Source organism: Dasypus novemcinctus, chromosome 14 (genome assembly GCF_030445035.2).
Source record: "Dasypus novemcinctus isolate mDasNov1 chromosome 14, mDasNov1.1.hap2, whole genome shotgun sequence".
NCBI lineage: Eukaryota > Metazoa > Chordata > Mammalia > Cingulata > Dasypodidae > Dasypus > Dasypus novemcinctus.
The window spans coordinates 103,979,388-104,004,060 of NC_080686.1; the positions used below are offsets into that span (position 1 = coordinate 103,979,388).

Below are 24,673 nucleotides of genomic sequence, written 5' to 3' on the forward strand. Positions count from 1 at the left end.
AAATAGTGCTTATAGAAAAACTTACAGCCTTAAATAATTACCATTGTAAGTTTTAAATCAATGATCTAATCCCAAAGTGAACAGAAGGAAGAAAATTAATATCAGAGAAGAAAATCAGAAAAAAAATAAAACAGAAGAGAAAATTCAACAAAGTAAAACCATGGTTCTCTGTAAAGATGAATATAACTGATAAACTCCTAGCAAAAATAATCAAGGAAAAAAAAAAGAGAGAAAGGGAATATAAAAAGAAAAACTATCAGGAGTGAAACAGGTCCTTCACTAGAGGACTGAGAAACATTAAAATAATATTAGGGAGCGGATTTGGCTCAATGGATAGAGCATCCCCCTACCACATGGGAGGTCCAGGGTTCAAATCCAGAGCCTCCTCACCCATGTGGTGAGCTGGCCCATGCGCAGTGCTGATGTGCACAAGGAGTGCCGTGCCACACAGAGATGCCCCCTGAATAGGGGAGCCCTTTGTGCAAGGACTGAGTCCCATAAGGAGAGCCACCCTGCACAAAAAACACAGCCTGCCCAGGAGTGGCACCGCACACACGGAGAACTGATAAAGCAAGATGACACAACAAAAAGAGACAGAGATTCCCGGTGCTACTGACAAGAATGCAAGCGGACACAGAAGAACACACAGTGAATGGACACAGAGAGCAGACAACAGGGGGTGGGGGAGCAGGGAGGGGAGAGAAATAAATAAAAAATAAACCTTAAAAAAAAAAAAAAAGGATATTATGGGGGAGCAGATATGGCTCAAGGAGTTGAGCACCTGCTTCCTACACGGAAGGTCTCAGGCTCAATCCCCAGCCCCAGTACCTTAAAACAAATAAATAAAAAGAATATTATGAACAACTTTATGCTAACAAATTAAACAGCTGAGATGAAACGAACACATTCCCTAAAAAGCACAAACTACCAAACCTGATACAAGAAGTAACAGGACAATCTGGATAGCCTGATACGTGCTAAAGAAATTAAATTGTATTAAAATACTCCTTATGAGGAAAACTACAAATGGATTCAATGACAAGTTCAAACATTTCAGAAAGAAGTTATAACAATCTTACACAAACTCTTTTAGTACATAGAAGGGGGAATCACCTCCCAGCTTACTTTATGTCACATAACCCTGATATCAAAATCTAACAAGAGGGAAGCAGATGTGGCTCAAGTGATAGAGCTTCTGCCTACCATATGGGAGGACCTGGGTTCGATTCCTGGGGCCTCTTGATGAAAAAGAAGAGAAAGCGTGCCCATGCGGCAAACCAGTGCCCAAGCAAGTGCCCGGGTGGTGACTAAGCGCCTGCACAAGTGCCTGCGTGGTGACCCAGGGCCCTGCACAAGTGAGTCACACATCAAGGTGATGATGCATCGAAAGAGAGACAAGGGGGAGAGTGGAGGTGAAGTGCAGCAGAAACCAGGAACTGAGGTGGGACAATTGACAGGGAACCTCTCTCCCCATCAGAGGTCTACAGGATCGAAGCCCGGTGAATCCTAGAGGAGAGAAAATGAGAAGAGAAGACAAACACAGACAGGGGAAAAAAAAAAACAGGGTGGGAGGAGGGGAAGGGAAAAAATAAATAAATCTTAAAAAAAAAAAAAATTAACAAGAGAAAATTTCAAGCCAATGTACCTTAGGAACACAAACACAAAAATTCTCAACAAAATGTTAACAAATAAATCCAGCAAGATACAAAAATAACATACCATAACAAAATGGGATATCAGAAATGTAAGGCTGATTAATCATCTGGGAAAAAAAATCTACATAATTCTCCAACATTAACAGGAAAAAAGTTAGAAACCATACGATCACCTCAATAAATACAAAAAAAAAACATTTGACAAAATTTAACACCCGGTGATGAAGATACTTCTCAGGAAATTAGGGAGATAACTCCCTCAGCCTAACGAGCATCCCCGAACATCCTACAGCAAATCTCATATTTTATAGAGTGAAGACCGAACGCTGGGGAGCGAGGGCAGCTCAGTGGTTGAGTGCTTGCGTCACATGTACGAGGTCCCAGGTTCAATCCCAAGTACCTCCTTAAAAAAAAAAAGACTGACTGCTTTCTCCCTAAGACTGCAAACAAGGCAAGAGCGCCTGCTTTGCCGCTTCTGCTCAACACTGCACTGGATTTCCCGGCCACTTCAATAAGGCAAGGAAAAAGGAATCAAATGCACAAAAACGGGGAAGAAAGAAATAAAACCACCTTTATTCACAGACAACATGATTGCTTACTTAGAGCATCCTAAGGAACCTACAACAGAACAAAACACCCTGCTAGAACTAAAGGTCTCAGGAGACAAAGTCCAAATAAAAATATTGAATTTAAGTCTATTTACTAGCAACGAAGAGTTGGCAAAGGAAAAAAAGTAACATCTTTAGTGATGCATAATGAAATGGTTTAGTATATTCAGAGCTGAACGACCATCAACACAATCGTCACTCAGAAGATTTTCTTCAACCGAAAGAGAAACTCCATGCCCATTAGCAATCACCCCAACACTCCAGAAAATAAAAACTGTAAATTCTCTTTACAATAAACAGCCTCAAAGAACAAAGCATACTTAAGAATGAAGTTAATGAAAGACCTCTACACTGAAAATTGCAAAAACCTGCTAAGAGAACTTAAAGTGGTCCTAAATAAATGGAGAGCTGTACCATGTTCTGGGATATGTAGAGTGACAATTCTTCACAAAGTCATCTATAGGTTAAAAGCCATCAATTTTAAAAATTTTTCCAAAAAGCTGTCTGGTACAAACTGGCGAGCTGATTCTATAATTCATTTGGAAAAACAAAGGACTGAGAATAGTCAAAACAATTGAGAAGAAAAACAAATCTGGAGGGCTTAATTTCTGATTACAAACCATACTATAAAACTAAAGTAATCAAGACAGTGAGTTTCTCCCTAAAGACAGATAAACAGGTCAAGAGAACGCAAGCGAGCGTCCAGAAGTAGACCCACACATGTACAATCAAGCGATACTTCACAAAGGTGCCCAGGCGAGAGATGGAGGAAAGGGGCTTTCACTAGACCCCTATCTCGTGCCAAACAGAAACGTTAGTTCGAAAGCAATTCAACACACAAGCCAAAACTAGAATTCTTCTAGTAGAAAACTGAATATCTTTGTGCCTTTGTGGTAGAAAAGATTTCTTGGAGAGGATACAAAACATACTAGACTTTGACAAAAATTAAAATGTTCTGTTCATTAAAAGAAACCATAAGAAAATGAAATGGTAAGGCTTGGACTGGGAAAAAACATTCCCAATATAGACCTGAATATGGGAATATACTAAACACTCCTATAAATCAGTAACAAAAAGGCCATAGAAATAACCCAACAAAAAAAAAAGAGGCTAAAGATGTCAACTGACACTCTACTAAAAATAACATTTGAATGGCCTATAAGCACATGAAAAGGTGCTCAACTCGGTTATCATGGAAATGCAAACAAAACCACACAGAAATCATTACACATCCACCCGAACGGCAAATATCAAAGAGACTGACCAAACCAAGCGCTGGCAAGGAATGCGGAGCAAGTGCAACCCTCACACACCGGGGCCGGCCGGGCGAGCAAAACAGCACGGGGCTTTAGAAACACCTGGGCAGGTCTCTATGCAGGTAAACCGACACCTGCCCTTGGTCCCAGCATTTGCACTCCTAGGTGTGTACCTAAGAGAAAGGAAAACATTTGCACAGCACGGCCCACAGCAGCTGTACTGGTGATGGCCAAAACCTGAGTAGCTCCGATGTGCCTTAGGAAGATGAATAAATAAATTAGGGAATATATATACAATAAAGCATTCCTCAGGGATAAAAGTAATACGCTACTATATGCACAACATGGAGGAATCGTAAAAACAGCACTATGAGTGAAAGAAGCCAGGCCAGCAAGATGCCAAGGGAAAACCGGACTGTGGTGATTCAAACTCGGAAACTGGGACATTTGGGGGGTGGAGGCTGACGGGAGAAGGGCACAAGGCAACTTTCTCTAGGGATGGGTACATGCGTTTTTGTCAAATCTCAATTGAACGAAGAGTGCTTTTCGCTGTACTTAAAATTTTATCTTGCTACAAAAGCACTGTTTTTAAAAGTGCAGCTGTAATATTCTGGGGAAAAAATCGGAAGGATGTGCAGAGAACTGGCGAGTTTAAATCAAATTTTTGTCATTTCCATTTCTAGGTTACCCACATTTATAAATTCATCAAGATGGACAAAGGATGAAACAGAATACCTGTTAACTCTTCTTGGGCACTTCTCTGGCTTGATATCCAATTCGTAATGATAGATGTCAATTTTTGGAATGTCCATTTCAAAGAAATTGGCCTGCAATTTGATTGTTCTCCCAGAGGTCCCGAAGTCGGGTCTAGGTGGAGGCTTGAAGGCATATCCTTGGATGGGGGGTGGCGGCGGCGCAGCAGGTGCGAGCACTGCAAGAGAGCAGAACAGCGCCCGTTACCCGGAGAAGCGGCTGCGCCACAGCAACCTCGCCAGGGGGCCCGCTGGGCGCAGGGCCCCGCGGGCCAGGACCCACCGCCCCGCCTGGTCCTCTCCCTCTCCCCCCCACTGGCCCTCCTCCGCGGACACCAGCGCCTTCCCAGAACGTTCCGGAGCTCGCCCCCGCGCCCTGGCCCTGTGCCGGGTTCGCGCCACCTGCCCCGTGCCCGCCTCCCTTGGTCACACTTCCTTCTCAAGCTCTTCCCCCCGGTCCTTGCTCTGCCCAGTTGCGGAAATGCGGGGTTTTCTCCCCAGGCCCTTTTCATCTCTCCCGTTGGTGATCACTGAATGCCTAAACTCAACCGAGTTCCTGCGGAAGGAAAGGCTCGCAGCCCGTGCCAACTGCGTCCAGCCCAGGCTGTGCCTCCAGGCACGACGCCACGGACCCCAGACGCCTTCCTGCACCAGCCTCTGCTTTGCACCTGCGCTCCTAACTCGCCCCTGTCCTTCCGGGCCTCCGGCCTCGGCCCGGCTCCCACTCCACCCCGCAGGGGCTATCAGCAGCAGCCCGGCTCCTCGGCTTCTGCCCTCGCCCGCCGTCCACGCTGCAGGCCAGCGCGGCGGACTGCGCCCGGCTCCCCACCCCCCTGGCTTCCCAGCACCCAGCTCAGCATCCGGGAAGTCACGACCCAGCTCGGCGGCCTTCAGCCCTCCCCACGCCCTTGTCCCCCTCACAGCCTGGCGCGTCACGGCCCCTGCCCAGCAATCCCGTGGGGACTGCTCCTGGAGGCGCAGCTCCAGCGTTACGGGGTGCCTTGGCCCAGCCCCTCCCCTCCCGCCAGATTCCCACTCCCCCCCACCCCGCAACGTGACTGCCCTGAGGGCAAATCTCTGTGAGCCCCCTAGGGCCCGAGACCCCCGGATGCACCTAAGATAAACGCGAGGGAAGGAAGGCACCGAGGACTCTTCGGCGGACCTTGGGAGTCACCAAGGAGGGTGGTTATGACATGAGAAGTCAAGAAAATCAAGCTCTGCCAGCCCAGCGCTCACACCCAGGGCCACACTTCGCCTTGGAAACCACTTATCACACCTTCCAGGGGCTTCTGTGTTTGGGCCGGCGCCGCCCTCAAGTGTCTGTGCAACTCGGGGTCCTCTTCCTCAGCAGCCCACCAGCACACCGCCACCCGGGGAGCCGCCAGCACCCTCCACCCGGGGAGCCGCCAGCGCCCTCCACCCGGGGAGCCGCCAGCGCCCTCCACCCGGGAGCCGCCAGCGCACCCTCCACCCGGGAGCCGCCAGCGCCCTCCACCCGGGGAGCCGCCAGCGCCCTCCACCCGGGGAGCCGCCAGCGCACCGCCACCCGGGGAGCCGCCAGCGCACCCTCCACCCGGGAGCCGCCAGCGCCCTCCACCCGGGGAGCCGCCAGCACCCTCCACCCGGGGAGCCGCCAGCGCACCGCCACCCGGGGAGCCGCCAGCGCACCCTCCACCCGGGGAGCCGCCAGCGCACCCTCCACCCGGGGAGCCGCCAGCGCACCCTCCACCCGGGGAGCCGCCAGCGCACCCTCCACCCGGGGAGCCGCCAGCGCACCGCCACCCGGGAGCCGCCAGCGCACCCTCCACCCGGGAGCCGCCAGCGCACCGCCACCCGGGAGCCGCCAGCGCCCTCCACCCGGGGAGCCGCCAGCGCACCGCCACCCGGGGAGCCGCCAGCGCACCCGCCACCCGGGGAGCCGCCAGCGCACCGCCACCCGGGAGCCGCCAGCGCACCGCCACCCGGGAGCCGCCAGCGCACCCTCCACCCGGGGAGCCGCCAGCGCACCGCCACCTGGGAGCCGCCAGCACCCTTCACCCGGGAGCCGCCAGCGCACCCTCCACCCGGGGAGCCGCCAGCACCGCCACCCGGGAGCCGCCAGCGCCCTCCACCTGGGGAGCGTCTCCACAAGGCAACGCGTGACCCGCTACTCAATGCATCACCCTACCTCACTGGTTATCACTCTTGCCATGCGTTTACCTTCTTCACATAAGAAAAGACGCGTGAATTACAAGCAGGAGAGACAAGTCCAGAGGGACAAGGCTTATTTGTAATCAAAGGAGCAAAAATTGTCAAGTAGCCCCACTCCTCTGCTACTATTTAAACCATTAATTTAACCAGGGAATGCTTTAAGTTCAAACTGTGGCTTCAGGAAAAAAGCAATAAACATTTTATCTTATAACAGAGTAACTTACATTTTCATCAAATGCCCTTGTTAAAAGAAAAGAAAGAAAAAAGAAGAGAAGAGAAAGGAGGGGAGGGGAGGGGAGGGGAGGGGAGGAGAGGAGAGGGGAGCGGATGTAGCCAAGCCCTTGGGCGCCTGCCTACTACATGTGGGAGGTCCCGGGTTCGGTTCCCAGTGCCTCCTAAAGAAGACGAGCAAGACAGCAAGCTGAAGTGACGGGCTGCTGCAACAAGATGACAACACAACAAGATGACAACGCAATAAGATAACACAATGAGGGACACAGCAAGCAGGGAGCAGAAGTGGCTCAAGCGATTGGGTGCTTCCTTCCCACATGGGAGGTCCCAGGTTCAGTTCCTGGTGCCTCCTAAACAAATGAAGACAAGCAGAAGAGCGCATGTAAAACAGTGAGGACAGGGAGGAATAGATAAATAAACCCTTAAAAAAAAGAAAAAAGAAGAAAAGATCCTCTCCATAAAAATAAAAATTAAAAATCCACATATTCAATCCATAGTGACATTCACCAGAAACAAAAGTACTCTATTAAAAATAATATTAAAAAGATGAAAAAAATATATAAGCTGGCCTCCCTGCATTTCTGAGCCAAGAAAACTTAGGGAGTCCTTGAGTTACTTTTTTGCGTTCTTTAATAATACGCTTTCAAGGCTATTACTGGCAGAGTTACACCTGGAGGCCTTCAGGACTCCACTCGCCAGGCGACTTACTGCACAGAGGATGTAAAACACTCCCTTCCAAGCATGGTGTGCTCTTGTGTGCCAGGCACTGTGCTAGGAGCCACGGTATGAAAATAAATTGTGCTCTCCAGCCGCCCACGTGCCACTTCCAAAGGGTGATTTCGGAACGAACGTATTCAAACGGGGAAGTCTGCCTGCCTTTCCTGAGCTCGCCGGCCACACTGACCATGGCGCGGGGTGGACGCCGCTGTCCACACGGGCCTGCCGGGCTGGCGAGCGTGCCTCTCCCTGCTCGTGGGCTGAGCTCTCCTGGGCGCGCGGCGCCGAGGCAAATCCAAGACAAGCTCACGCGTGGGCTGCTTGCCAGTGGGTCACGTCTGTTCAGCAAGAGGCGTCTTGCGAACGTGGAAACAGAGACTGAGCTACAAAAAGCGCGCTGGCTAGAGGCCATCTCCAGGCACAGCGCCCCACGTCAGCCTCGGGAAATGGGAATCCACAGAGGAAAGGAACCACTGCCCAAGAGCGCGTCCCGGGTCACAGGGAGCGTCCCTGGGCTGTGCGGAGGCAGGACCCAGAGCAGAGGCCGGCTGGAAGGGGAACGAGCCCAGGCCCAGACCCTGCGCCAACGCCACCCCCATCCACCACGCAGGAGGCCCCTAGGGAGCTGATGGCGTTGACTTAAATCCACCAGCTGGCGCAGATTAGATGCCGGGTCGACTTCTCGGGCTGAGCCTGCTTATCCGAGAGCGCCTACCCCCAACCCTGCTACGTCCACAGCTGCCGTGGGAAGCAACAAAAACGAGCACCGTTCACCATCTCGTGTTACCAAGTTGTATTAACAAAAGCAATGGGGTGGGGGAAGCAATGGTGGTTTATTCACGAAAAAAAATCCACAGGCTGTTTCTTCCTTACTTCTAGCTTTTAATAATGAACACACTGCTGCTCCGTGGCCTGGCAGATGGAATAGAAAGTCACAGGAAACCCTAACGGGCTTCCAAGCAGAGAGGTGGGAGGAGGGCCCATGGGTTTTGTACCTTTGGGAAGGAAACTACTGAAGAATATTAATCTCTGCTGAACCTCTAAGTCCTCGGAGATGCCTCACATCTATTTTTATAATTCACTGTGAGTCCCAAGTATAAGCAACCAAAACAAGCAGGAGGAGTCAGAACCAAACGCTAGAGAGGTCAAAGTACAGCAGGGATGGGAAGTGGCCGTGGCTCAACTGACAGAGCGTCCACCTACCATATGGAGGGTCCCGGGTTCAAACCCAGGGCCTCCTGGCCGGTGTGGCGCTGGCCCATGCACAGGGTGATGCATGCAAGGAGTGCTGTGGCGCAGAGTGTCCCCGTGTAGGGGAGCCCCACACACAAGGAGTGCACCCTGCAAGGAGAGCCGCCTCGCGTGAAAAAAAAGTGCAGCCTACCCAGGGCGGTGCCGCACACACGGAGAGCTGACACAGCAAAAAGAGACACAGTTTCCCAGTGCCGCCCGACAAGAATGCCAGCGGACACAGAGGAACACACAGCGAGTGGACACGGAGAGCAGTTAACAGGGGGTAGGGGGGGAAGGGGAGAGAAATAAAAATAAATCTTGAAAAAAAAAGTACAGCAGGAGGGAGACATCCGGAGTGCGGCACTCCACGAGCAGAGGCGGCTCTGGGACAGAGGAGTGGGAGGGCAAGGGGCCTCGGCCGGGAGCACCTGGCACCACGAGGGAACCCAGACGCCTTGAGGCCCGGGGGACAGAGCCGGGGACGGGCAGTCAGAGCAGTGCTAACGTCGCCTGGGGGTGGGTGCCTGGGCACCCTCGCCCACACCCCGTTTTCCTTCCCTGGTACTGCCAGACACCGTCTGTGGCCCGGAACGCCGCTGGGATCTAGGGAGCGCAGTGCAAGAGCGATCGCGCCACGGGCGGGCCCACTGAGGCAGCCGCTGGGGACATGTGCTCCCCCGGCCCCGGTGGGGTACAGGGCAGCCTGGGCGGCGCGCGGGAAGCCTCCCCAAGGAGAGCCCCAAGCTGGCGCCGGCTGCGCAGCAGGGCCCAGGTCCCGGTGCTCCAGGCTCCGCCGCGACCCCTGGGGCCGGCCGCGCAGGCGTCTTCTTGCCCTTCGCGGAGGAAATCTGTCCCTCGTCACCCCCGGCGGCATCTCCTCCGCCGCACGCGGCCACAGCTCCCGCAGGGCGGCTCGTCGGGCGGTGCTGCTCCGACCCCGTGTCCCGTCGTTTCTGCCAGGGCTGGTCCTGACTGCGTCGGAGTCGTGGCTCTGGGGTGGGGAAGGAGGAGCCTCCTTCCTTGCCCGGGGGTCACCGGGCTGCAGTCGCGGCCCCTGCGAGCACGGCCCCCCGCACCTAAGGGCTCGGGCCCCCCTGGGGAACCCCTGGGACCCGCACAGGGCGCGGTCAATGCCGAGCGTTCCGTGAGTGCTGCAGACGCCACCTTCTAGAGCCCAGGAGGCACATTTGCTTAAAATCCCTTTCTTCTTTTTTATTTTTTAAGATTTATTTTTTACTTATTTCTTTCCCCTTCCCGCCTCCCCCAGTTATCTACTCTTTCTGTCCACTCGCTGTGTGTTCTTCTGACTGCTTGCATTCTTGTCCTGTGGCGCCGGGAACCTGTGGCTTTTTGTTGCGTCATCTTGCTGCGTCAGCTCTCCGTGAGAGTGGCGCCACTCCCGGGCGGGATGTGCTTTTCTCGCACGGGGCAGCTCAGTGTGGGGTGCACACCTTGCGCATGGGGCTCCCCTACGCAGGGGACACCCCTGCGTGGCACGGCACTCCTTGCGCGCATCAGCACTGCGCGTGGGTCAGCCCATCACAGAGGTCAGGAGGCCCTGGGGCTTGAACCCTGGACCTCACGTGGTAGGCGGACGCTCTAACCGTTGAGCCAAATCCGCTTTCCAAGAGCCCTTTTTTTGGAGCCACATCTCAAGGAGGGAGAGAAACAGGTAGTAGATGAGGGGCCGACGTCCCAGGTGAGTCACTGGCTCACAGCCCCGGGGAGCCCGGGTGCCAGCAGGGGCCGCGCGGCGAGCTGGGCACCGCACCGCGAGCAAGCGGAAGCCGGGGGATGGGAGGCGCTGCAGAACGTCAGCACAGGGACCCCCCGACAAGCACCCCCCAGGAACCTCCTGACATCCACCTGGTCTCCAGGGCAGAAGCGGCCACGCGGGCAACCAGTCCCCTTGGAGATGAGGGGAGGGGGCGCAGCCAGGCGGGAGGCCCCCCGGGAGCCCCCTGGCCTGCAGGGGCCGCTTCTCCGAGGCGAGGCTGGGCGAGCTGCGGGGGTCTTGGCCTCAGAGCTCCCCAAGGCCGGGCCCCCAGCAGGCCAGCCAGCCACAAGTCGGGGCTTTGGCACCGGAAGGGCCTCTGCTCCCACGGCGGGTGCGTGAGCCGCCGGGGCGGCAGGCTGCCAGCTCCGGGCCGAGTGAGCCCCCGTCGCCGCCACACTCCCCGGGGCGTGCTGCAGGTGGGCTGTGGCCCACTTTGGGGGCCATATTCACTTTAAATACAACAACCTGGATTTCAACCACTTTGGGAAGAAGGCCCTGATCCTACAGGAAAACGTGTAACTTACTGGCAAACACGGACCAAATTAAAAAAATATATATATATATCTGATTTCTTCTCGCCTGCTTGCAAGTGGGAGGCCCAGGCCACTAAACTGAAGAACCAGGAGGGTTTTCTGAGATGGTCTACTGTATTTATTAAAAATGTACCAGCACCAGAAAAAGAGGAGAGCCCCTTGTTTCCTGGGGGTGAGCCCCCTCCCCGGAAAGAACGTGAAGTGGGTGCTGGGCGAAACAAGCCAGCCGCTGGTCCGCACTTTGCACCCAGCAGCCACGCGGGCCCCACGCAGCGGGGACGTGAGTGGGGGCTCAGCAGAGCCGGGAGCCACGCCATGCGTGGCCCAGGAATCCTCCCTGAGGGGCCCGTACAGGCCTGGGGCCCTTCCAGAAACCTCGCCGGACACAGATGGGCAGGACTGGCTGCTCCACCGCCCCAACCTCGCCTCCCCCTAACAACAGAGCACAGAGCCCCCCGATTCAGCAACTGGAGGAGTGAGCCTGAGAGTGAAGGTGGCTCTGATGGTCACTTCTTCACACAGTGTGGTCTTTTCCCCAGGTACCAGAATACACACTTGTGACACAAGATACAGAAATATTAAAATAATGTAAAAATGGCCCCTCAGGCCACCACTCAGAGATAATGACTTGGTGAGAGCAGGTGTGGCACAGTGCCTGAGTGTCTGTTTTCCAAGTGCGAGGTCCCAGGTTCAATCCCTCCTACACCTTAGGAGAAGAAAAAAGGTAATGACTTGAAATGTTTTTTTCTACGTCCTTACATAATTGTGTGAGCATGTGCTAAGTTGGAATAATGGACTTTTATACCCTGCTTCTTTTGCTTAACACTACATTATGCAGATGAACTATTTCCCAAAACTCATTTTTAATGAGTAGTTACTTATCTCCTAGTGACATCAGTGGTTTCCAGATTTTCGTTTTAAAGTCAGGGTCAGGTCAAGACCTTGTACAAATGGCTCCACCTACATCCTGGGCGTGGAAGCCCAGGTCCAGGTAGCCTGGAGGTGCTCAGTACAAGGCCCCGCCCCGCCCACCGGGTATGCCCCACCCACTGGCAGTGCCCCGCCCACCCGGCTGTGCCCTCAGAGCCCACCCTGACCTCTGGGTGAGCCAACTCGCAGAGGAGCCAGGCACCTGTCCATGAGCTCAGGCAGCGCCCCCAGAGCGCACTGCCCAGGAGGAGGGGCCAAGCATGGACACCACGCCCCGTCCCCACTGCCGCAGGGGCCCGGGCCCATCGGGAAGCCCCTCGGCCACCTCGGCCATCCCGCTGTGCTTCCCCTTCTGGACAGGTCGACGCCGTCACACCATGTGCGCCTCAAGAGCAGGTGTTGACAGCTCCCCTCTCTGAGCCAGGAGCCACCCAGCAGCGCGGAGGACACCCAGGCAGATGGACGGTGGGCACTGGTCCCCACGACCCCTGCCTGCATCCCAGACCCACCGCCGCCCCCAGCTGTGGCTCCCGGCTAACGGGGTTCCATCCTTTTCCTTCCTTAGTGTCCTGGCCCCTTGGATGAGCGGATTACTACAACCTGTGGTCCGTCACTGCAGGCAGGTCCCCGGGCCTCCCCACATCACCCCTGTGCCCCCCGGCCTGGCCCTTCCCTGCGCAAGGCCTCACCTCCACAGCTGGCCTGACCTGCTCGCCACTTAAAGAGACTAGAAGCCCAGTCCTACAGGAGCCCGAGCACCAGGCGAGGGGGGGCGTCAGCCGGGGTCTGCGCGGGAGCACTCCACGCCTTTGTCTTCCTAGCCTCTGACTTAACCTAGCGTTCTCCCTGCCTAGGGACGCAGACGGCAGGCCACAGCCGGACAAGCAGTTCTGGGGACGCCGGCGGAAAACACCAAAGCACTCGCATCTCGTCCCAGGGTAACTCATAAAAGCACATCGCTACTTCAAAACCGTTAACTGGCTGCTACATCTCTGTTTTAAACATGAATAGTCATTGGTTACTTTTTCACACATTGTTTTAGTATTTTGACAACCGTATTCCAGTATAATTGGCTTTCTTTGTAATCCTGCGGATTCTGCGTTGTGCCTTGAAAGGCACAATCCTGCCAAGGGACCCGCGGCCCCAAGGTTTAAGGAGCCCTGCTCTAAGCGGACAAAGGAAGACGGTGTTTCCACTCGCAATAATGTCACAGAACTGTGAGGTGGGCCGGGCAGCGGCCGCTTCCAGCCCCAGCAATGCCCGCTGGCAGCGCCTGGAGCCCGTGAGCCCGGCCACCTGACGGGAGTCCCGTAGACAGCCGGCCCAGGCCCTGCAGGCCGGCGAGGGCCCGTCTGTGGAAACTGCCGCACGGGGGACGGCCATCCCTGACGGACAGCGCGTTCACGAGTCAGGCTGCGTGGCCTCCGGGTTTGCGATCAGGACGGCCCGGTGCTGCCGAGGGCCGGGCCTGCAGCTCGCTGACGGTCCTCCCCGCACATGGTCAGGGCGTCACCTGGGCGAGGGGGGCCAGCTGGGAAAAGCCGGGCCGTTCGCCGATGGCCGGCATGGCCAGCCGCTCTCCGGGGACAAGCGAAGGGATGAGTCCCTCTGTTCGGAGAAGGCTTTCATTTCTGCTACAATGTGTCCACGTATTTAGGCACACGAAAGAGCATTTCAAACGGTGGGCCGGGCACGTGGGCGGGCGTGCAGACGAGTGTGCAGAGAAAGCTCGCTCGCTCGCTCGCTGCGGCCTCGCCCCACCCTACGGACCCAGCCTTTCGCGCAGGCTTTTCCTGGGCGCAGGCTCGGGGACAAGTGCAGACGCCAGCACACACCAGGGCTTGGAACCACGCCCTGAACCACAGGTGACATGGAATAAGGCGCAGAATTTGGAGCCGGAAGAGAAGAGCCCGCCCGCACCCACCCACCTGCTCTGAGTCACCGCCCGGGGCCCAGCTCCGTGGCAGGGGTCAGGGGACACAACCGAGCGAGACCCGGCCTCGCTGGTCTGGGCGGGGGCACTAGGCAGGGCGAGAGCGACAGAGGCACCGGCTGCCCAGAAGGGGCTGGCATGATTGGCAGCCGTGTTTCCTGCCACCGCCCCCGTCCGGAAGGCGGTGTTCCTTCCGCCACATCATATTATGAGTTATCTGACCTTTAGAAAAACAAAATGATCTGCTTGATTGTTCACTGCTGGGTGAGTTAAATATTCCTTAGGGAAAATCTTCTCAGTCACAGAGGAACGCGTAAATCAACAAGGAGCCCGGCTCTTGCAATAAGCAGCGTTGGCTCCTGGCAAGTGGAGCCAGAGGCTTGGGCTCAAGGTCCGTTTGCCCGTCTGCTGCGACACATCGCTTGCCAAAGCTGCTGGGTGGCGCTGGGCGTGCCAAGGGCCGCAGCGGGACCTGGAGAGGCAGAGCTCCCTGGCGCCCGAGGTATTCGTCAAGCCCCGCCTACCCCGCCCCCACCTGAGGTAGGGCTGTGGCTGGAGGTCACAAGGCAAAGACGGGACCAGCGCAGCGCCAGGCCACTGGCACCAAGGGGACACATGCCGGGCTGCCGGCCTGGGCCCGAGCGAGGACGGTGCCCCACATCCAGGGCGACAGAGCAGGAGGGACGATGGCAGCGGCTCGTCAGGGCCCAGCCCCGAAGGCAGGCCTTGCCCACTGGCCCCTCCTGGAGGAGGAGCATGTCTGGGGGCCACCTGCCGAGCTCACCTGTCGTCTGCACAGGGAGGTCGCTCCCGTGGCCGCCCCCGCGGACTGAACGGCACTCGCAGCCTCCTGGGCGCAATGATGGCGGCATTCTCGTAACGAACAGTCCAGACACAGGCGGCGGTGTCTGCTCACGTCAGCTGGAGAAAGACGACGACAGGCCACAGCATGTGCATGACTGAGGCTGTGGGACCGGGCAGCCAGCTAGCCGGCTGCGGACCAGGAGCACAGACCCAACCCGGCCCGACTGCCACCTGGCCGGGCACCGAGACCCATGGGCCGTTGGCAGCACGTGCTCCCATGTCAGGCTCAACTGCCCAGCCGAACTCCAGGCCTATACGGGCCTGCACGGGCCTGCACGGGCCTGCACGGGCCTACACGGGCCTGCACAGTTCTGCAAGGTTCTGCACAGGCCTGCATGGTTCTGCAAGGTTCTGCACGGGCCGGCACAGTTCTGCACAAGTCTGCAAGGTTCTGCATGGGCCTACTGGTTCTGCAAGGTTCTGCACAGGCCTGCATGGGTCTGCACAATTCTGCAAGGTTCTGCATGGGCCTATCAGTTCTGCAAGGTTCTGCACGGGCCTGCACGGGCCTGCGCAGTTCTGCATGGGCCTGCACAGTTCTGCACGGACCTGCAGGGGCCTGCATGGGTCGGCGGTCCTGACACCTAAATCACTCCAGTCCCCCGACAGCCAAAGCCTGGCAAAATCATCTCAAAGTACAACCCTGCTCACCCCAGGTCAAGGAGGGCAGAAAGAGTGAACAGAGACAGAAGAGGCCAGAGAAGGCCCATGTCCTGGGGCCAGCCCCCAGCACAGGGAGGCGCGGTGAGGGCAGGCTCCTTCTGGCCTGAGGGAGCCCGGCTGGGGCAGCCCGACGCCCGGGCACCGCTCGCCTGGGCAGCGCAGCTGATGTGGACGGTGTTCCAACGAGACAACAAGCGCTGGCCCCAGGATGCCGGCAGCCCAGAGGTACTTGATGGTGACTGCTGCCTCCCTGGGCCCCTAAGGAAACCTGTCCGTTGTCCTGGGGGGACAAGGGACACCTGCAAGTCCCCCACCCAGCAAGAGGCTGCGCCTGCGGCAGGAGGGACTTTCGCTTCCAGCCATCACTGCCTCCGGGAAGCTGGGCCACCGGCCCCACTCGGGAGAGGACCGAGGAGACGCGGGAACCTGCCCGAGGGCACTCCGGCAGCAGCTGGCGGGAGCTCTGGAAGAGTGTTGCCCCCATTTCGGGGACGGCTCCTCTAAGTGTTTTATGTTCACCCCTGGTAGAATCTGGGGGGGAATTCCAACCAAGAAGGCGACTTCTAGGCACCCAGCCAGGGCTGCACCCTCGGGGTGGGTGGCACGGCGCGGGGGCAGAGCTGGAGCGAAAAGCCCCAGGGGAAGGAGGCCCTGGTGAGTCAGGCTGGGACCCGCGTCGCCCGCTTCCCCCAAACCCACAGAGGGCGGCGACAAAAATGACGTGTTTCACCCTTCTGGTTTAATGACTAATGCTCTAAAAATATTTAGCCTGGTTTTTCAGTGAGCAATGAAACATTCATAAGATATGACACATACACAGTTTAAAGATTAATCATAAAACAGCCAGCTACCCCTATGCAGATTAGAAACACTGTTCTTTACTTTCATTGTGAACTTGAATTTCATAGACAATGGGGTTTTTTATTGGCAAAGTTGTGAGTTTACAGAACAATCACGCGGAAAATACAGGGTTCCCACCCACCACCCTATCATTACACCTTGCGTTGCTGCATTTCTTACAAGTGGTGCAAGCACATTTTTTTTATAACTACAGCCCACGGTTTAACTTAGGGTTCAACTGTGTTGTGCGGTTCCATGGATTAAAAAAATTTTTTTATTCTAGTACTATATATAAAACCCAACCTTTTTCCTTTTAACCACATTTAGACATATTTCAGTGCTGTTAATTATGTTCAAAATTTTCTGCTACCATTACCACCACCCATGACCAAAACATTGTCACTGTTCCAATAGAAACTCTACATTTTACTCCTTATCCCCCTATCCCCTATCCAAGCCTTGTCCCCTGTGTAACCTGCAGTCCATGACTTCTTGCTTATTCTAATTATTTCCTAACAGTGAGATCATACAACATTTGTCCTTTCGTGCCTGGCTTATTTCACTCACCACGATGGCTTCAAGGTTCATGCAGATTGTTGCATGCCTCAGAACGTCATCCTTTTTAAGGCGGAATAATACCCCGTTGTACGTATATACCACATATTACCTATCCATTCATCAGCTGATGGGCGCTGGGGTTGCTTCCATCTTTTGACAATTGTGACTAATGCCGCTATGAACGTGAGTGTGTGAATATCTGTTCCAGTTCCTGCTTTCAATTCTTCTGGGTATATACCTATAGGTGGAGTTGCCGGGTCTTGCGGTAATTCTATACTTAACATTTTGATGAACCACCAAACTCTCTCCCACAGCAGCTTCACATTCTGTTCCCACCAGCAATGAATGAGAGTTCCTGTTTCTCCACACCCTAACACTTTTAGTAATTATCTGTCTTTTTAATAATGACCATTCTAGTGGGTGTGAAATGGTATCTCGTTGTGGGGTGTTTTTTTCCTTTTTTGGTATGAGCGATTTTTTTAAAGCAGTGCTGTTCACACACCAAACAATCCATCCAAAGTCTTCAATCAATGGCTCTCAGTATAATCAGAGTTGTGCTTTCAGCACCACGATCAATTTTATTACATTTCCATCTAATTTTGTTGGCATATTGTTGATCATTGTTTCCTCTTATAGTCCTTTTTATTTCAGTGAGGATGGAAGCATTGCCCTCTTTTTTATTCTGATTTTAGTCAGTTGTATGCTCTCCCTTTTTTGCCTCTAGCTAAAGGTCTAGCTAAAGGTTTGTCAATTTTATCGATCTTTTCAAAGAACCAACCAACTCTTGATTCTCTCTACTGTTTTTTTAATTCTCTATCTCATTTATCTCCACTTTAATCTTTATTTCCTTCCTTCTGCTCGCTTTGGGTTTAGTTTGCTCCTCTTCTTCTGTTCTTCCAGTTTTGAAGTTAGTCCTCTGATTTGGAATCCTTCTTTTTCAGTGTAAGCATTTACAACTATAAATTTCCCTCTCAGCACTGCTTTCGCTGCAACCCATAAGTTTTGGAATGTTGTATGTCAATTTCCATTTGCCTCAAGATATTTCCTAATTTTGCTTGTGGTTTCCTTAACCCATTGGTTGTTTAAAAAAAAAAAAGAGTATATTGTTTAATTTTCATGTATTTGTGAATTTTCCATTTCTCCCTCCATTTTTCTGTTGTTGTTATTTTCATTTTTTCTCCCTCCATTACTGATTTCCAGCTTCATTCCATTCTGGTCATAGAAGATACACTGAATGATTTCAAAATTTTTGAATTGACATGTTTGTGACCTAAGCTATGGCCTATACTAGAGAATGATCCACGTACACTTGGGAAGAATGGGTATTCTGTTGCTGTTAGGTGAAGTGTTCTATATGTGTGTTAGGTCTAGTTAGTTTAGAGAGTGGTTCAAGTCTTGTATTTCCTTATTCATCTTCGGATGAGATGTTCTATCCAATACCCAAAGTGGTATATTAAAGTATCTTACTGTTAATGCAGAACCGACAATTTCTCCCTTCAAATCTGTCGGTAATTCCTTTCTATATTTTGGGGTTCTACTGTTAGGTACATGCAGGTGTATAATTGTTATGTCTTCTTGGTGAATTGACTCTTTTATCAATATATAATGACAGTCTTAGCTCCTCGAGTTTTTTTTATTTAAAGTTCATTTTGTCTCATATTAGGATAGCTACCTCAGCTGTCTTTCGGTTACTATTTGCATGGTATTTCTCCCCATCTTTTCATTCTTAACCCACTTATGTCTTTGAATTTATAGTGACTCTTACAGAGAGCATATAATTGGGTCATGTTTTTTTATTCATTCTGTCAATCTCTGCCTTTTTACACCTGTAGGAAATAAGAAGTAGATTTGCCCACCAAAAAAAATATCCGAAGGCTACCTTCATCAGAGGCCTTTCTTTCCTTTCAGCCTGAAGAACTCCCCTTAAGCACTGCTTGTTAACAGGTCTAACTGTGATGAACTCCCCCGGCTTTTATTTATCTGAGAATGTCTTAATCTCTCCCTCATTTCTGAAAGAAAAGCTCGTCAGATATTCCTGGCTGGCAGTTGTTTTCTTTCAGCACTTTTCAAGCGTCTCAACCCACTGCCTTCCTGCATCCACGGTTTCTGGTGAGAAATCAGCACTCAGTCTCACTGGGGCTCCCTTGTACGCAACACGTTGCTTTTCTCCTGCAGCTTTCAGAACTCTCTCCTTGTCCTTTTTATTCGACAGTTTGACCTATATTTGATGGCGTGGTATTTTTCTTCATGCTTACCCTGTTTGGTGTTCTCCGGGCTTCTTGGAGGTACGTATCCACGTCTTTTACTAGGTTTTGGAAGTTTTCTGTCATTATTTCTTTGAAAATTCCCTCTGTCCCTTTCTCTCTTCTTTCTCCTTCTGAGACTCTGGCAATGCATATACTATGCTTGATGGGTCCCAGAGGTCTCTTGGACTATTTTTGCTTTTTATAATTCTTTTTTCTTTCTGCTCCTCAGCCTGACTCATTTCAATTGTTTTGTCTTCGAATTGACTGATTCTTTCCTCTGCCAGCTCACATCTGCTCTTGAAACCCTCCTGGGAATTTCTGGTGTCAGTTATTGTGGTCTTCAGCTCCAGGAGTTCCTTTTGGTTCCTTTCTAAAATTTTCCACCTCTACTGAGCTTCTCATATTCCTCCTTCACTGTTTTCCTGGCATCCTTTAGTTCTTCCTCTGTATTTTCCTTCATCTCTTCGGGCACACAGAAGATCATTTTTTAAAGTCTTTGTTCAGTAAGTCCATAGTCTGGTCTTCCTCTCCGCTGCTTTCTGGATTTTCACCTTCTTCCTTTGGATGGGCCATTATGTCCTGTTTGTCTTGTAAGGGTTTGTTAAACGCTGTACATTTTAATATTTTTAGATGTGAACTCCAGGATTTAAGGCCTGAGATGTCCGTTTCTTGGTTTTGTGACCAGCTGGTGATAAGACAGACTTTCTTGAGCGTCAGCCCTTCAGGCAGGGAGGGCCGCCCCAGGCAGACGGGAGTGCCGAGTGCCGGGGCCTCCCTGTCTTCTCTGGGGCTGGGTCTAGTCCCCGCACGTGCCTGCTGGTTGCTTAAGAGTTTCCCTGTTGACAGGAATTTGACTGTCCCCTCTACTTCCCAGAAGACAGACTTTTTTCCTCTTCAGGGTGTTCCAAAGCAGAATTTAAAGTAGGTAAGCCTTTGCCCCAGGCTGTCTGCCTCAATTCTGACAAGGCTTTCATTTCCTCAAGCTGCTTTTGCCTGGAGGGCAAATTCAGGGGGTTGGGGAGTACACTGGAGAGGGGTTTCCCAAGTCAGTCTTTCCCAGCTGGAACAAGGGCAGGGACCCACCGAGGGGACAAGGACCTGCTCCCAAGTGCCCTGGGGAGGGGCTGAGGGCGGGTCCAGGAAAGGCGCCCCAGGCTGCTCTGTCTTGACTCCCAAACGCAGCCCTCCAGCTGCTCCCGCAGCTCTGAGGGGTCACTGCCTCTAGGTCTCCTCCGCCTCCTCTGGCCGTCCTCAGAGTGGGTCCCCAGCGATCCTGAGTCACTCATCAAAAGCGTGATCAGGGATCGGCTTATGCTCAGCCCCGATCTTGGAAGGCTGGTTTTTGGGTCCCTCTCGGGCAGCAGCAAGCTACGCCGGGGGCAGAACCCAACTGCACCTGCCGAGAGTGGGGCTGGGGCTGGGGCCGGCGCCCTCCACCTGGTGAGAACGACGACGGGTTAACTCACCAGCCCTGCCTCCCACCCTTCCCTGGATGCTGTACCGTGTCCTACTGGACTTCGGGGTTTCAAAATAGGTGGATTCAGACAGTTCTGCCTGTTTAATTGTCGTGCAGGTGGAGGAACTGATTCCTGGAGCTTCCTGCTTTGCCATCTTCCCACAAACCCCTGTACAATGGGTTTTTCAATGGGTTTTGGTGATTCAACCCAAAACCCTAACCAACATTTATCACACGTTGAGAAATGGCCCCCAAAGCCACCTCTGTGATCCGTAGAAAGAAAACCTTTTCTCACAAACATTTCCAGAATAAACTTTCCCCTCACAAGTTAAAAAACACCCTCTGTGATTTACGGAACTCTATACTAGAACATATACAAAGAAGTAAAGGAATACTGAAAAAGCACAGATGATGTCCCACAGAAATGGTCCCCAAAATGGCGGCCGATACCACCGCTGTTGTCATCACTGCTGCTCTATCACGTAGACCAGGGGCTCACTCAAGAGACTGTCGAGAATGTGTGCTGTAAGCACTGGACAATAGCGTACATACACTTTACCGTTTCCTCTAAGAAAACACCAAAAAGGAACCGCCTGTGAAACACTGCTTGTTTCCTCTCTGGAGCTGTTCGTTTTGGGTTTATCACACTGATTTTGTGATCATCTGATTAGCACTCACCTCCCCACTACAACGTAAGCACCGTGAGGGCAGGGATTACGTCTGTTTTCGTACAGCTGGTCAGTGAATGAACAGATGGCCCTGGTAGAAACGCCCTTATCGATTTATAACTCAATGCTGCATCTTTCTAGGGTCCATCTGAAGACCGTTACTCCACCTTTTGCAAACGGTCTACAATTTCCACTGAGGCGGTCAGCACTCATCAAGCATCTGCCACGTTCCAGCACAAAAGGCAGTGTCACGCACGCTCTCTTCTGTCCTCACGTCGTCCCCGAGAGGCCACACACCATCGCTGTGAAGTCGAGGAACCAGGCGCTACAAAGTCAGGCGGCCCCGCCCCAGGCACGCGTCCCAGTCCCAACCTCCTGACGCCCGAGTGGTTTCCAGTGGACGCCTCGGCCAACACCATCAATCCAATCATATGCTCTCCCCTAACCCTTTTCTCTCATACTTCAGGAAAACCCTTCCCTCCCCCCCCCCAAAAAAAAACTAAATCCATTTTTTATCAACCAAAGCAGACAAGACTCTCACCTGCCACCCTCCAGCTCCCCATCCCCCTTAAGCAGTCAGGAAATTGAACAATCAATTTGATACTCTTTTACACACCTGATTTACCCTAGGTTCCTAGAACAGCTCTTGACACAAAAAAGTATATCGTTCCCCTTTCTAATATGTGCACTAGTATTTTAAGCTCCCATAATTTTACAAAAATACCTTCACTGACATTACTTCAATCAACCCTCAAAACAGTTACGGTGAATACGAACCCCCTTTTATGGCTAGGAAGATGGGGTATCCACGCCCCGACGTTACGAGCTGGGAGGGCCGGGGCTTGGGCACAGGTCTTAGGGGCTGCCAAGGACGAGCTCTGCCGTGGTGCCAAGCTGCCGTGACTCCTTTCAGGGAGCAGATTTGCTGAAATCCACCAAACGACAGACCCGGGAACTAGGGAGACATGTGCCCTCCTCACTTAGCACCGTAGGGCCCCCGAGGCCGTGGCAAGCAGGTACGCCTCACCCGGGGTGTCCGGGGTACCTGGGACACCTGCTCCACTCCTGCTCCCTGGGGTGCAACGAGAAATCCCACCACAAGTGCCTGGGGAAGGAGGTGGCCCTGGGGGGCCACAGTGGTGTCCAGGAGAGGTGGGCTGGGCTAAGGGGCACGCAGCCCAAGGGGAAAAGGAGAGAGGGCAGCCACTGAGGCAGCCTTCTGTGTACCTGAGGGGAAACAACAGGATGAGTTCCCTCTCACCACTTATTACAGGAAGCTTCCCGATGGGTGCAAACTGTAAATAGATAGTATTTTTAAATGAAACAAAGACACCCAAAGAAATTTTTTAAAAAAGCCTTAATAACTTTCAATAATTTTGGGGTGGGAGTGTACTTTCTCTTTCTTACAACCAAAAAGCAGAGGCCACAAAACACAGCCCAAACAGCATGCTATTGGCATAGAGAGAGATACATTGATCAATGGAATTGAACTGAGAGTCCAAAGAGAGACCTGCACCTGTAAGGTCAACTGATTTCTGATAAGCCTACCAAGTCCACTTTTCTGGAACAGGATGGTGGTGCTGGGAGAACTTGATATCCATAACCAGAAGAACGAAAGAGGACTCCTGTCTCATTCCCTCTATAAGCATCACCTCAAAATGGATTAAAGACCTAAACGTAAAAGCTAGGACCATTAAATTCCTAGAAGGTAACACAGGGGCGCATCTACAAAACCTTGCAGTAGGTGGGGGTCTCTTAAACCTTACACCCAAAGCATGAGCAACGAAAGAAAAATTAGATAAGGTCTAACATCCATGACACATAAAGAGATCCTACAACTCAACAAGAAAAAGACAAACCCGATTAAAAAATGGGCAAAAGACCTGAAGAGACATTTTTCTCTAAAGAAGAAATACAAATGGCCAAAAAACACATGAAAAAAAAATTCAACATCTCTGGCTATTAGGGCAATGCAAATCAAAGCTACAATGAGATATCATTTCACACCTACTAGAATGTTCACTATTAAAAAAAAAAACCTACAAGTGCTGGAGAGGATATGGAGACAGGAACACGCATTCGCAGTTGGTGGGAATCACAGCCACTGTGGAGGGCTGTTTGGCAGTTCGTAAGGGACCTACCACAGGACCCGGCAATACCACTACTGGGTGTATACTCAGCAGAACCGACAGCAGGGACACGAACAGACATCTGCACCCCAATGTTCACAGTGACATTATTCGCATTTGCCAAAAGATGGAAACAACCCATATGTCAATCGAGTGAAGAATGGACAAACAAACCGCGGTGCGTACACATGATGGAGTATTATTCAGCTGTAAGGAGAACAGAGTCGTGAAGCTTATGACAACGCAGATGAACCCGTAGGACGTTATGTAGAGTGAAGCAAGCCAGGCACAGATATTGTATGACTTCACCATTATGAACTAAAGACAATAAGCAAACTCATAAAGTTAATAGCTAGAATATAAGTCACCAAAGAAGAGAATGTGGTTAGAAAATGGAAGGCTGAGGCTTGATCCATGCAGAATTAGTAAAAAGTTGTTAGTAAGTATTTGGAAATGAAATGTTGCAAGCACACCACAGGATTTGTAGTTAGCAGTGCGAGCATATGGGGGCAATGGTGGCTTGTTTTTTGTTGTTGTTTTTGGATGTTGATTGGGGTAAAGACTGCACAGCTCTGTGATTGACCGAATGTACATTTGGAGGGGCTGTACGGTTTATGAACACAAAAATAATAGGATGGGGTGTGGGAAAAACACACCAAATGTAAAATGTGTAGTGTAGTTAGTAGGGATACTGTGACGATGCTCTTTCATAATCTGCTACAAATGTTTCACAACAATGCAGGATATCGGTGGTAGGATGATATATGAGAGCCCTGCATGATGTTACACATGTTTGTTTTGTAAGTTCACAACTTTTACTACATACTTATTGTTTATGTATGCTCATATACGAATACTTCAATAAATGTTTTTAAAATTAAAAAAATAATAATAATACTGACAACCTATATAAGATTCTACAATTTCTCTGACTGCATGGCAAACTCAGAGAATCTCATGACATTATAAACTCAAAAACTTTAAAATACAAACCTTAATACAGAGTATATATAAATTAATGAGATTAAAAATTCAAAAAGGAAATGGGCAAAATATATGAGCATACTCAGTCTTTAATCATAAGCAAATAATCAGACCTCTATACAGAGACTGCTCATCCCAGTTTATTATAACAACAGAAGATTGGCAATGGTTTAAAAGTTCATAAATGAAGAACCAGTTAAGCTGTTACAATGATTTCATTATACTGTGCACTACACTTCCTACATGGGAAGACGTACATATACTGTTAAGCGAAAGAAAGTTTCAAAATGGTGTTTGAAACAATTCCATTTGTTCCATATTTATGCACATCCACATTTGGTGTATGAATGGGAAAATGTATGCAAGGAAATAAAACAAAACATGAGCAGTGCTTATTCCTGAGGGGGCAACCTACCAGGGATATTTCTGTACTTTTTGTTTGTTTGCTTA

General features: G+C 51.8%; 1 protein-coding gene across 1 annotated transcript in view; it reads right to left on the reverse strand.

Annotated features, from left to right (window-relative positions):
- AGO2 (argonaute RISC catalytic component 2) overlaps positions 1 to 24,673 on the reverse strand; it is a 108,765-nt gene that overhangs the window by 41,322 nt on the left and 42,770 nt on the right. Inside the window, 1 exon segment of the mRNA XM_058276091.2 lies at positions 4,255 to 4,450. Coding sequence (XP_058132074.1) covers positions 4,255 to 4,450 — 196 coding nt within the window.